The sequence below is a fragment of the Microcebus murinus genome, chromosome 3 (assembly GCF_040939455.1).
Source record: "Microcebus murinus isolate Inina chromosome 3, M.murinus_Inina_mat1.0, whole genome shotgun sequence".
NCBI classification, from domain to species: Eukaryota; Metazoa; Chordata; class Mammalia; order Primates; family Cheirogaleidae; genus Microcebus; species Microcebus murinus.
The window spans coordinates 61886613-61900677 of NC_134106.1; the positions used below are offsets into that span (position 1 = coordinate 61886613).

The 14065-nt window shown below is 45.0% G+C and overlaps 1 protein-coding gene and 2 pseudogenes across 2 annotated transcripts; 1 reads left to right on the forward strand and 2 right to left on the reverse strand.

Moving 5' to 3' along the window:
* Nucleotides 1-2445: 2445 nt before the first annotated feature.
* LOC109730595 (PEST proteolytic signal-containing nuclear protein-like) lies at nucleotides 2446-2981 on the reverse strand (annotated as a pseudogene).
* Nucleotides 2982-9374: 6393 nt separating this feature from the next.
* Nucleotides 9375-10105, reverse strand: LOC105884590 (transgelin-2 pseudogene; annotated as a pseudogene).
* Nucleotides 10106-11064: 959 nt separating this feature from the next.
* Nucleotides 11065-13913, forward strand: INO80B (INO80 complex subunit B). Of its 2 annotated transcripts, XM_076000908.1 has the most exons (6): nucleotides 11065-11182; nucleotides 11412-11604; nucleotides 11826-11944; nucleotides 12114-12283; nucleotides 13300-13498; nucleotides 13632-13913. In XM_076000908.1, exons 1-6 carry the CDS (start codon nucleotides 11125-11127, stop codon nucleotides 13841-13843), a joined length of 951 nt encoding a protein of 316 aa, XP_075857023.1. In that variant the 5' UTR covers nucleotides 11065-11124; the 3' UTR covers nucleotides 13844-13913. The 2 variants fall into 2 exon arrangements, with proteins under 2 accessions (XP_075857023.1, XP_012644094.1); XM_012788640.3 differs by having other exon boundaries at nucleotides 13300-13913.
* The last annotated feature ends 152 nt before the right edge of the window (nucleotides 13914-14065 follow it).

Genomic DNA, 14065 nt, shown 5'->3' on the forward strand with positions numbered 1-14065 from the left:
TATTAAAAGAGCTCAGCAAGTAATTACCACCAATAAAATAGACTGAAGCTGCCTCCAAATTTTAACATCGCAGGACTTTTCAAGGGAATCATTATACTGTATGTTTCTTTTGTCTCTATGCTTTTAAAGATGTGTAACTGTCACATTAAAAAAAAGTTCATATACAATACAAAAATATAAAAACAAACACCCTACAAACACACAAATCTAACAAAGTAAATGTGGTGAGAGATTCCATAAAATGTTTGAAGATGCATTTTCTTTCCTTCTATTTTCAGTACCTAAAATGTGCTTTTTGAAAGGCTATCATTGGTTAATATGTATATACTTAAAATAAACCAGATAGGCCGGGCGTGGTGGCTCACGCCTGTAATCCTAGCACTTTGGGAGGCCGAGGCGGGCGGATTGCTCAAGGTCTGGAGTTCGAAACCAGCCTGAGCGAGACCCCGTCTCTACCAAAAATAGAAATAAATTAATTGACGAACTAAAAATATATATACAAAAAATTAGCCGGGCATGGTGGTGCATGCCTGTAGTCCCAGCTACTCGGGAGGCTGAGGCAGTAGGATCGCTGAGCCCTGGAGATTGAGGTTGCTGTGAGCCAGGCTGACGCCACGGCACTCACTCTAGCCTGGGCAACAAAGCGAGACTGTGTCTCAAAAAAAAAATAAATAAATAAATAAACCAGATAATTGTACTTGTAAGAAAGCCTGTAGTTAAGTTCAATTCAAATTGGATTTTACAAGTTAGTAACTTAAATGTTCAAAGTTACAGAAAGTGCATCTTCTCATTTTCCATCTTCGTACAATGTTAAATTTTTTTTTTTTTTGGTGTTTATACCCTTTAAAAAATAAAAACAGCCAGATACTTAAGCAATATGTACATTTAAATTTTTGGTGGTGGTTTGTATTTTAAAAGAAACAGCTTCCTTATGATTTGCCTCAAGTTCTGGTGGAAATGCTTACAGGAACTAGCTAATAAACAAAAACCAGGAGAAGCACATTCAAAATACTGATTTACTTTGGTAGCAAATGGTTTTCCTTTGAAGGCTAGTGAAGAAAGACAAACCCCATTTAAGGAGAAGTGAGCTATTTCAAATACTCAACACTTTACATAAAAATTTAAAATTTATTTATTTTTTTAAAAAGAGCTAAGTATCTATATCCACTGATAGCAATGCAATACCTAGTTTATGTTGACTTGAAACAAAACAAATGCCCATAAGGAAGAAAAGCTGTATTTTAATTTTATCTAAATTTACTTTCAGTCAATAGTTCAGTAACATTTCCCTCCCAATACAATACTCCCTCTCTCTATAAGGCTGTTCCTGGGAGCCAGTTTAGGTAATGAGGGAGTTAAGAGGGTAACTGCTTGCAGTTTTAAATAGACAATAACTTTTTGCTTCCCTTTCAATGTGCTAATAGTTGTGGGGTTTTTTTGGTTTTTTTTTTTTTGAGACAGAGTCTCGCTTTGTTGCCTAGGCTAGAGTGAGTGCCATGGCGTCAGCCTAGCTCACAGCAACCTCAAACTCCTGGGCTCAAGCAATCCTCCTGCCTCAGCCTCCCGAGTAGCTGGGACTACAGGCATGTGCCACCATGCCCGGCTAATTTTTTCTATATATATATCAGTTGGCCAATTAATTTCTTTCTATTTATAGTAGAGACGGGGTCTTGCTCTTGCTCAGGCTGGTTTTGAACTCCTGACCTTGAGCAATCCGCCCGCTTCGGCCTCCCAAGAGCTAGGATTACAGGCGTGAGCCACCGCGCCCGGCCTAATAGTTGTGTTTTAAAAAGTATGCAATTCTTAAAAAGGTACCATTTCTGATTTCTTTATTATCTGTAACCTTTGGAAACTAATCACATGAAACTACAAAATTAGCAAATGTCTTGAAATCTGTATATAAAACATAAATTACCTCTAATTTCAAACTCTCATTTATTAGGGTACCACCCAATCTTAAAAAAAAATGAAAAAGAAAAAAAAAAAAAAAAGCGGCTAGGCCGGGCGCTGTGGCTCACGCCTGTAATCCTAGCTCTTGGGAGGCCGAGGCGGGCGGATTGCTCAAGGTCAGGAGTTCAAAACCAGCCTGAGCAAGAGCGAGACCCCGTCTCTACTATAAATAGAAAGAAATTAATTGGCCAACTGATATATATATTAAAAAAATTAGCCGGGCATGGTGGCACATGCCTGTAGTCCCAGCTACCCGGGAGGCTGAGGCAGAAGGATCACTCGAGCCCAGGAGTTTGAGGTTGCTGTGAGCTAGGACGCCACGGCACTCACTCTAGCCTGGGCAACAAAGCGAGACTCTGTCTCAAAAAAAAAAAAAAAAAAAAAAAAAAAAAAAAAAAAAGCGGCTCCAAAGATAGTCTTATATCATTCTTTAAAAAAGGAAACTCTAGCAGAAAACTTGGTTCCTTAAGAAAAAAAAAAAAGAAAAAAGGAAACTGTTCCTTTTAACTTTACACCCACCCCACACCCCAATTTCAAAACACATCATTTAATTGTCTTGGTCATGGACATTTCCAAGATGAGATTTTATATTTCGTTCCCACAACTTCTGGTTATCAGAAAACCCACACTTTCCTTTATTGAAGGAGTTTGGTCCGGCTGATGTTGGTGTATCCCTTCCAATATTCTTCATCCTCATCTTTGCTTCTGGAGGCATTTCCTCTGGTTCACTATCTTCATCTTCATTAAAAGGCGCTGCTACTGAAAGAGTTTTTGGAGCAAGAGTTGGAACAGTTTCTTTAGGCTTACTTGATCCAAGTTTGATGGATATGGCTGATGCTTTCTTTGTTGTCTGACTACCTATGGCAAATCCAAACTTGGAGACCTTTGTAGGCTTTGTTGGGAGGTCTGCAGCTGCTTCTTCAGCTGATCTCTTCTCAGCGCTGCGACTGGAACTTTCCCCTCCATTACTCCGCGGCTCCAGCTCGCTGCGACTTTTCAGGCTTCTCTTCTCCCGCCTTCCCGTCCGCCATTTTCCCCCTGGATTTATTTTTTAAATTAAATTTTTATAGCTGGGCACAGTGGCTTATACCTGTAATCCCAGCACTTTGAGTGGTTGAGGGGGGAGGATTGCTTAAGGCAGGGAATTCAAGACCAGCATGGGCAGCATAGCAAGACTCCATCTCTACAAAAATTAAAATATTATCTGGGTGTGGTAGAGCTACTCAGCAGCGGGGGGCAGGAGGATTGCTTGAGCCTCTGAGTTTGAATCCAGCCTGGGAAACATAGTAAGACCCTGTCTCTAGCCCCAACCCAAAAATTTAGGTGGGCATGGCAGTGTGTGTCTATAGTCCCACATACTAAGGAGGCCAACGCAGGGAGATTGCTTGAGCCCAGGAATTCAAGGCTGCAGTGAGCCGTGAAGACACCACTGCACTGTAGCCTGGGCAGTAGAGCAAGACCCTGTCTCTTGAAAAAAAATTTGAAAAATATTTGAAAACACATATACAGTTTTTAAAAACACCCCTAATGCTACCATTTAAAAAATTATGTAAAGTGAAAAACATGAATAAAAGCATGCCTTTCCTATCCCGAATTCCAGCCCCAGAGAAAAACACCGAGACAGTTTGGGTGCATTAATGTTCTGAAGCTCACATTGGCTTGAGTGAGACAATTGCTGAATTTTCCAGAATTGTGAATACTAATTGTTGAACACTGTGTTTTGTTTTGTTTTTGTTGTTGTTGTTAGTTTTTGTGTCCCTGGGTGAGCTCAAACCAAACATTGCTTTAATTAAAAATTAATTTATATAAACTTACAACTAAATGAATTATACTAAAGTAAAGGTGATAAATTCTCAAAACTCAGCTGGGCGCGGTGGCTCACGCCTGTAATCCTAGCACTCTGGGAGGCTGAGGCGGGCGGATTGCTCGAGGTCAGGAGTTCGAAATCAGCCTGAGCAAGAGCAAGACCCCGTCTCTACTATAAATAGAAAGAAATTAATTGGCCAACTAATATATATAGAAAATTAGCCGGCATGGTGGCACATGCCTGTAGTCCCAGCTACTCGGGAGGCTGAGGCAGAAGGATTGCTTGAGCCCAGGAGTTTGAGGTTGCTGTGAGCTAGGCTGACGCCGCGGCACTCACTCTAACCTGGTCAACAAGCAAGACTCTGTCTCAAAAAAAAAAAAAAAAATTCTCAAAACTCATCACTTCCTAATTATTTTACTGCATTTTACTCTGATCTCTTGAGGTTATTTACATCTATAGTCTCTATGTGGTGGGAATACTATATGATGGTGTGCACTGCATATTTCTTCCTAATCCTGGGTTCAGTAATGTCATATTTGAAACTGGACATGGTAGGAATATTTCCACAACAGAAATGGTGAGCACTGCAAACCAGGGTTGTTTTATTCCGGGGAGCTTTTGTTAAACATTTACCAACAGGTCACTGTTTTGATGCATTAGTCTTTCCAACTTTTGCCTTTTGCTTATTTTTATTTATTTATTTATTTATTTTGAGACAGAGTCTCACTCTGTTGCCCGGCTAGAGTGCTGTGGCATCAGCCTAGCTCACAGCAACCTCAAAGTCCTGGGCTCAAGCAATCCTTCTGCCTCAGCCTCCTGAGTAGCTGGGACTACAAGCATGTGCCACCACACCCGGCTAATTTTTTCTAAATATTTTTAGTTGGTCAATTAATTTCCTTCTATTTTTAGTAGAGACAAGGTCTCGCTCTTGTTCAGGCTGGTTTCGAACTCCTGACCTTGAGCGATCTGCCTGCCTCGGCCTCCCAGAGTGCTAGGTTTACAGGCATGAGCCACCACACCTGGCCCTTTTGCTTATTTCTGTATCTATATCTCCCCAACCGTGAAGCACATATTTGGGGAAGGGGTTGTTAGTCACCCAGGGTTCAAATCATCTTCCTATTTCTGCACAATCCTCCACTGTGGACAATATTGGGAAGATGAGCTCTAGCCCCTTTATGGAAACTGGAGAACATTTACCCTTCTTCCTACTTCTTCACAGCCTAAGGGTAAAGTGAAAAAGAAATTGAATAAGAGCATGACTTCCCTACCTCCAATTCCACCCCCAGAAAAAAAAAAAAAACACTAAGACAATTTGGGCGCATTAATGTGCTGAAGTTTGCATTAGCTGGAGCCAAACAAGTGGAATAGGTCCAACTGAACTTTGAATCTTGAGGGAGTGCAGACAAGACCCAGGGAGAGTTCAAGATATACCTTCACTGCACCTGCAGCGCCAGCGGAGCAGGCTGGTGGTGCCAGCAGGAAATCCTTATCAGCAAATTCCTGTGACTTCAGTGTGGCCCTGGAATAATCTCAGCCATGTGTTCCTGCTGCCTGGCCACCGTGGATTCTCACTCCTTATCCAGGGAAAGTATGAGATGAGCCCAAAACATTTTGTAGTGCTAGAAAGTAAAAAAAAGTGCCTAAAGAATGATGGAGACGTGTCAAAAAGGAAACAGATGCCAGCTTAAGTAAACGTCCACTGATAAAATCTGGGACAAATTTGAGCATCAAAATAAATCATGATAGCAATGGGTTATAACCCATTGATTGAAATAGGAATGCATACTGAAATAAACAAATATATATGCAAGTAAATATTCATAAGGAGAAAGCTTTCTGCTATAGTAGAATGCTAACTAATACATGTAAATGCAATAATGAAAATAGAAAGATCACCATTTGGCAATTATTATAGTAAATTCATACAGTATTTATCAATGGATACTAAGTCTGGTGAGTTGAGGTTCAATGGGGAATGGTATATGAGGGTAGTTTCTGAATGGAATATTAGGGTATTTCCCCAGAAGATATGTATGATTTACAAAGGCAAAAATCATGACTTTCCAATGCAGGAAACTGGCAGATACCATCCTCACGAGGTGATCAAGGTTAACATTGTCAGTGGTAGGACAGGCTGACATAATAAGCCCTCTGATGTGACACACTGAAAACACAGCACAATTTTTGTGTGTGGGATATTCCTACCAAAATTTATAAGTCTAGATCTTAGGAAATACAAGACATCTGTGGGACATCCTACAGAATTAAAGACCCATACCCTTTAAAGTTGGTCAAGATAATGAAAGACAGGGTAAAAGTGAGGAAGTATTCCATATTAAAACAGATTTAGGCTGGGAGCGGTGGCTCACGCCTGTAATCCTAGCACTCTGGGAGGCTGAAGCGGGCAGATTGCTCAAGGTCAGGACGTTGAAACCAGTCAGAACAAGAGCAAGACCCCGTCTCTAGTAAAAATAGAAACAAATTAATTGGCCAACTAAAAATGTATAGAAAAAAACTAGTCGGGCATGGTGGCACATGCCTGTAGTCCAGCTACTCAGGAGGCCGAGGCAGTAGGATAGCTTGAGCCCAAGAGTTTGAGGTTGCTGTGAGCTAGGCTGACGCCACGGCACTCTAGCCTGGGCAACACAGTGAGACACTGACTCAAAAAAAAAAAAAAAAAAAACAGATTTAAAGGAAAGGCTCCATGGCTCACGCCTGTAATCCTAGCACACTGGGAGGCTAAGCAGGGAGGATTGCTTGAGGCCAGGAATTCGAGACCAGCCTGAGTAAAAGCAAGACCCTGTCTCTACAAAAACCAGAAAAAATTAGCTGGGCATAGTGGCACATGCCTATAGTCCCAGCTATCCAGGAGACTGAGGCAGGAGAATTGCTTAAGCCTAGTAGTTTGAGGTTTCAGTGAGCTGTGATAACGCCACTGCACTCTAGCTGGGTGACAGAGAAAAACTCTGTCTCAAAAGGAAACAAACAAAACAAATTAAAGAGTAAGTGTAATACATGATCCTCAATTTGGATCCTGAACTAGAAATGAAAAGGAGGCATTGCAAAGTTGGTGAAATTTGAATGGGGTCTGGATTGAATAGTAGTGTTGTATTAAGTATTATATTAACTAATTTACTCATTAGGACAATTGTGTGAAGCTTATAGAAAACTGTACTTGTTTGGAGGAAATACACACTCAAATATTTAGGGGTGAAATGGCATCATGTCTTAAATTGGTCAGAAAAAAGAATAATGATAATGGGTATGAATGTGAGTAAATGTTAACAATTGCAAAATCTTGTTAAAGGAAATAAAAGAGTTTTTCATATTCTTGCAATTTTTGTGTAAGTTATTTCAAAATAAATAAATTTTTAAAGATAAAGCTAAGAATTCTTTCAGAAAGAAGAGTACCTCTCAGCCTACAAACATGCTCAAATCTCTCCCACTCTAAACAAAGCAAAACTAAAAACAAAAACAAAATAAGTAAGCCAGTCACCACTTAACTGTCACCACTTCCTCCCTGCTGGGCATCAGGATGTAGAGGAAACATGAGACTGGATACTGGACTGATGTCAGGAAGCCTCTGTTTGAGGCTCGGTCTGCCACTCCCTAACTTTGTGACTTTGGCCAAAACATTTGATCTCTTTGAGCCTCAGTTTCCTTATTTATAAGATGGAAACAATAGTGTCTCCCTTACGGAGCTGCCATGGGCATCAAGGGAGAAAAGGGATATAAAAGCAGGTTGTAGGATGTGTTCTATAAATACTGAATATTAAGGTGATCCCTCACTTTAACTCCCGGTGACAAAGGAGTATTGCCTTCACACCTACTAAAATGCATCCTCTTCTCTCCGAAGCTCAGTCTGCCCTCTGCAGGACTGTACGCAGCTGATCACAGCCTCAGTCCCTTGATACTCTCTGCCTCTCTTTAACCTGCTCTCCTCTATTCTGCCTGGCCCATCTGCCTGGGTGTCCAGGACAGGTATTCATTCAGTTCTATTCCTGGTTCTTTTCCTCTTCATCTACTTGCCCTTTACTGAGTGTCTCACGTGCTCCCATCCCATTATTATGTTGCTGACATCCCCACTCACACCTTCAGCTTTGGCTTTCTCCCCCTCTCAGCTATTCTCCCTCCATCTGCCTGTTCCCACAGGCACTTCAAATTCACCATGGGCAAAACTAAAGCCTTAAGTTGCTTCTCTTCTTATGTTCTCTTTCTTACTGAAAACACCACCTTTTCTCTAAATACTTGGGTTACAAACCTAGAAATCATTTATTACTATTTCCTTATTGAAACATCTACTATGTATGCCCAATACTACTCCAGGTACTTTGCATTTTTGATTTGCTTTAGTCCTAGAATGAGCCCCATGAAGTAGATCCTACTTCATTCTATCTTACAAAGCTGGATTCTGAGGTTCAGAGAGCTTAAATAACTTTGAGCCTAAGGTCCCATGGCTAATAAATGATGGAATTGCAACTCAAAAATAGGCTTGTCTGACTCCAAAGTCCATTTTATTAACCTGAATCACATACTCCATTAATTTCTTCATGAATTCCCATATATTAATATAATTGATTAATTAATATAATTGATAAATTAATATAATTGATATAATTGATTTTTTAATTTTAATTTTTTTTTTTTGGAGACACTCTGTTGCCCAGGCTAGAGTGCCATGGTATCAGCCTAGTTCACAGCAACCTAAAACTCCTGGGCTCAAGTAATCCTTCTGCCTCAGCCTCCTGAGCAGCTGGGACTACAGGCATGCACCACCATGCCCAGCTAATTTTTTCTATATAATTTTAGTTGGTCAATTAATTTCTTTCTATTTTTAGTAGAGACAGGGTCTTGCTCTTGCTCAGGCTGGTTTCAACCTCCTTACCTTGAGCAATACTCCCACCTCAGCCTCCCAGAGTGCTAGGATTACAGGCATGAGCCACCGAACCCGGCCTAATTCTTGATAATTTTATCACTGAAATGTCTCTTGATTGAATTCTTTCCCTTCTTGGTTCACTGCTGCAAGCTTGTTCAGGCTTTCATATATATATATATATATTTTTTTTTTCCAGAAAAGACTGGGATTCTTTATTAAATCAGCAAACTCATATTCTTCAAGCTCCAGGCCATGGAGGGCAGCCCTCCCTTCTCTGTCCCCACATCCCTTAGCCACAGTGAAGGGAATGGAAAATGAGAAGCCACAAGGGCCTCTGCCAGAGAAGGCTGCCCCAGATGTGTGGTGAGTGCAGTCCAGCTGTGGCTGGGGTGGCAGCTGCCACAGGCTCCTCCCTACAAATTAAGTCCCTGCAGCCACAGCTGTGGGAGAGGCATACCTGTAGAAGGCAGCATCCCTGACTCCCAGCCAAGGAATGGGTTGAGGGCACAGAGCTCAGGGGCAGGAGAGGCCAGAGGGAAAGAGGACAGGCATGGGGGCAGGGGGAGAGGTCCCCAAATTTTGGTCCCAGGGGAAAAGAAGAGGCCAGCTGGGCCAGTTTTGATGGGTGTGGGGGAGGGAATGTATTAGTAAGCACAGGGGAGAGGCTGCCATCTAGCACCCCAGAAGTGACAGGACAGGCTGTATCCTCACCCTGGCAGAGGGGAGCTTGAGAGCTCAGGGAATGTCACTGCTAAAATATATATACACATATATATTAACCATTCATGGGAAGGCAGGGGCAGAAGTGGGATCAGAGGATCTGGCGTGGCATCCCGTAGCCGGTCATGCCTGCCTGAGACGCCCCGCGGTTGGTGCCCATCTGTAACCCAATCACGTTCTTGCCCTCTTGCAGCTGGTTGTCTGAGTTCCGCGGGTTCTCCTTGGATTTCTTAGGGAACCAATTGGGATCCCCAGAGAAGAGCCCATCATCCCGAGCTACCGCCAGCCCACCCAGGTTCAACAGGGTCCGCTGCACACAGCCCATGTTCTTTCCTTCCCAGAGGTCCACAGTTTGGAAGATGTCAGTGGTGTTAATGCCGTAGCGCTCAGCCGCTTGTAGGAATTGAGAGATCTGCTCCATCTGCTTGAAGGCCATGGTGGAGGCCTGGATCTTCTTTACTGGGGCCTGCCCCTCGGGGTACAGTCCATTAATGAGCTCACACAGCACCGTGCCATCCTTAAGCCAGTTCTGGAAGTTCTCACGCCCAGGCTGGGGCCGGCCCACATCTTTTTGGCACTGGGCGGTGATCCACTGGATCAAGACCTGCTCCAGGTCTGCATCATACTGTTTCTCAATCTTCTGCTGCACCTCCCGGCTCAGACCATACGAAGGTCCCCTGTTGGCCATTCCAAAGGGTAGTAGTACCTGTGGGGAGCGTTCGGGCGGGCTGCACGCTCAAGGCTGGGTCTGCGGCGGTCTTTCATATATATTTAGATGTATGCACACAGGTGTTTTTTCTAATTATCAATGTGATATACACCATTATAAGAAAATCCATTATATACCCAGATAGTGAAAGTTCCCTAATCTCAACTTCTGCATTAAATCAACATTAACAGTATACTGTACATTCTTCAATTTTTTTCTATGTATACATTGGTATATCATGCTTTATTAAATGCAATCACACCATTTTGAAATTCACTTTTCTATTATTTATTTATTTATTTTTTTTGAGACAGAGTCTTGCTTTGTTGCCCAGGCTAGAGTAAGTGCCGTGGCGTCAGCCTCACTCACAGCAACCTCAAACTCCTGGGCTCAAGCAATCCTTCTGCCTCAGGCTCCCGGGTAGCTGGAACTACAGGCATGTGCCACCATGCCCAGCTAATTTTTTCTATATATATTAGTTGGACAATTAATTTCTATTTATAGTAGAGACGGGGGTCTTGCTCTTGCTCAGGCTGGTTTCGAACTCCTGACCTCGAGCAATCACGCCCGCCTCGGCCTCCCAGAGTGCTAGGATTACAGGCATGAGCACTGCGCCCCGGCCTTGCTGGCAATGTATTAACAGTTTCTATACTCCACACAAATGTGAGTTCCTCAAGGGCAAGGGCAAGGGCGGTATTCATATTCCTCTTTGTATCCTCTTAGCCTAGCCCCCTGCCCTTGGCCCAGAGTATGGGATCACCAAGCTGGAGTGTAATAATTGACTCGCCCGCGCTGAGTTCTGGAATCTAGTGTGGGGAGGCGGAGCGAGGTGAAAGCCATGCCCCTTTGGGCAGTCCCGGCCTCAGCGTGCCCGGAACTGTTGTTGAAAGGATCGTTGTTTCTCAGGGAGGATTTTGGCCGCAAAATGTGCCCCGCACAAACATGGCTGCCACGCACCGGAAGTAGCTATTATTTTGCAGGAGGCAGTTCTTCCGCGGGGCGGAAAAGGCGTGTCTGTAAGTGAACTGACCATTTCCAGTCCCCCTTCCTTGTAGGACCCTCATGAGTAAGCTGTGGCGGCGCGGGAGCTCCTCTGGGGTTATGGAGGCCCCTGAGCCGGGTAAGTGTAGGTAGATCAAGCAATTTAGGCCTTCTTAGAAAAGAAGTTCCTTTCTCGCTCCTTGGAGCTTCCAGGATAATTCGCCACAAGAGGGAAGGAGAAAGGCAGTGCTGTTGTTATGGTAACAGCTAGTACCGCGGGTAGGGTGGGATCCCTCAGGGGTATTAGGTTATTCCTGGCTTCCCCTGCCACCCTGCAGCCGAACACTCGACAGGTCCTCCTTCCGCAGGGGAAGCCCTGGAGTTGAGCCTGGCGGGTGCCCACGGCCACGGAGTGCACAAGAAGAAGCACAAGAAGCACAAGAAAAAACACAAGAAGAAACACCACCAGGAAGAGGAGGCCGGGCCCACGCAGCCATCTCCCGCGAAGCCCCAGCTCAAACTTAAAATCAAGCTGGGCGGGCAGGTCCTGGGCACCAAGAGGTGAGGCCAAGAGGGTCAAGGTTTTACTTGGGGAATTTTAGGAGCAGGGAGAGGTAGAAGTTAGAAGCCGACTAGGCTTTCTAGAAGACAGAATGAACACTGACTTAAAGGCCCAGGTTTAGGCAGCAAGAACCCAAGAGGGTAGGGAAGGCTGGATGTAGCTACTGAACAGAAGGAGGAGACACTTGCTCAGTTTACAGAGTAGTATTGCTTCTCTGCAGTGTTCCTACCTTCACTGTGATCCCAGAGGGGCCTCGCTCACCCTCTCCTCTTATGGTTGTGGATAATGAAGAGGAACCTATGGAAGGAGTCCCCCTTGAACAGTACCGTGCCTGGCTGGGTGAGAAGGATCTGGAGGTGGGGAAACTGGGTTTCTCCTTATACCTGGCTAAGAGAAGGGGGTGGTTCTGAAGTGGGTTAGAATTTTGAATATCCCAGTATTAACTTGGCCAAATTAGGGTGTTCCATCTGAACAATTTTATTTTTATCTCTCTAACTTTCCTTCTCAGATGAAGACAGTAATCTGTCCCCCTCCCCACTTCGGGACCTGTCAGGGGGGATAGGGGGTCAGGAGGAAGAGGAGGAACAGAGGTGGCTGGATGCCCTGGAGAAGGGGGAGCTAGATGACAATGGAGATCTCAAGAAGGAGATCAATGAGCGGCTGCTCACTGCTCGACAAGTAAGTTGGTTCATTGTTTATTCACTCACCAAATATATAGAGTATTGAGAACTTTCCATGTCCTAAGCACTTTGCTTGTCAGTGGGGATATGAGTGGTGGAAAAAAGACAGGCAAGGTTTTTTTTTTCTCATAGAGTGGGTATTCTAGTGTATGTGTTTGGGAGAGTGAATAAGTAATTTCAAAAAGCTGTAGGGTTCATGACAAAAATAAAATTGAGTGATGAAATAGAAAGAGGCAGCAGAGAGATATTAGGTAAGGGTAGTCAGAAGGCCTCTCTGAAGATACATTTCCGGTGCTAGAGGAGCTTTTCAGGCAGAGAGTACAGCAGGTGCAAAGACCCTGGGACTGGAACATGCCTAGCAGGGTAAAAGCAGAAAAAGTGTGGTTAAGCCACTGAATGGCTGTATGCAGAGAAGTGACAGATTTTATTTACATTTCAATAGATTACTCTGGCTTCAATGTGGAAAATGTCTTTAGGGGTAAGTGACAGAAACAGGGAGACCAGCTAGGAAACTGGTGAAGTAGTCAGTTCAGAGATGGTGATAGCTGGAATCAAGATGAAAGTAGTGGAGATGGAGAAAATCAGATGAACTCTGAGTGTATTTTGGAAGTAGATAATTGTTGGGAGGGGAGTGGATTAAAAAGGAATTGAAGTTAACCCTGAGTTTTTGGCTTCAGCCAAAATTATCCAACTGGTGCTTATCTTATTGAGATAAGATTAACAACCACCACCTCTTCAGAGAGAGGTAACAGAGTTTTAGTACACAGGGCAGGCAGGTAACATTAATGATGTCTTCCCCTTTGAGAGTCAAGGACCTAGAGCTGAATGTCAGGAGACCTGGGTGGAGGCAGTATTAACGGCCCCTGAAGGGTGCTCATTAATAACCTTTCTCCCAAAGCCTGCGCTGCTCAAGACACTGCCTTGCATGTCCCCTCTTCCCCCTCTCCCTATCTTGCAGATCACGGCTTTCTGCCTTCCATTTTCAGACACCACCCCATCTCTGTCTTTCCCCAGCGAGCCCTGCTGCAGAAGGCGAGGAGTCAGCCTTCCCCGATGCTGCCGCTGCCTGTGGCAGGTGGTTGTCCAGCCCCCGCCCTCACCGAGGAGATGCTGCTGAAGCGCGAGGAGCGGGCGCGGAAGCGGCGGCTGCAGGCGGCACGGAGGGCAGAGGAGCACAAGAACCAGACTATCGAGCGCCTCACCAAGACTGCGGCGCCCAGCGGGCGGGGAGGCCGGGGAGCTGCAAGGGGCGAGCGGCGGGGAGGGCGGGCCGCGGCCCCGGCCCCCATGGTGCGCTACAGCAGTGGAGCCCAGGGTTCCACCCTTTCCTTCCCACCTGGCGTCCCCGCCCCCGCGGCACTGTCTCAGCGGCCATCCCCGTCAGGCCCTCCTCCGCGCTGCTCTGTCCCGGGCTGCCCCCACCCGCGTCGTTACGCCTGTTCCCGCACGGGCCAGGCGCTCTGCAGTCTTCAGTGCTACCGCATCAATCTGCAGATGCGGCTGGGGGGGCCCGAAGGCCCAGGATCCCCCCTTTTGGCTACTTAAGGCCCTTACTTAACCTGGACTCTGCGCCCTCTCGTATGCCCCGTTTTCAGTGTCTTCCCCACCCTATTAAATTTCATCCGGTGCTTGGACTTGAACAGAATTGGGGGAGTGGGATATGGGCCGACCAATCTCTGGCATACACATCTTGCCGGGATCAGAGCTCGCGTCGACGCCTGCGGCTTGGAAACGGCCCGGTTGCGCTCAGACTCGGGCTGACGACTTTAGGGACACCGCC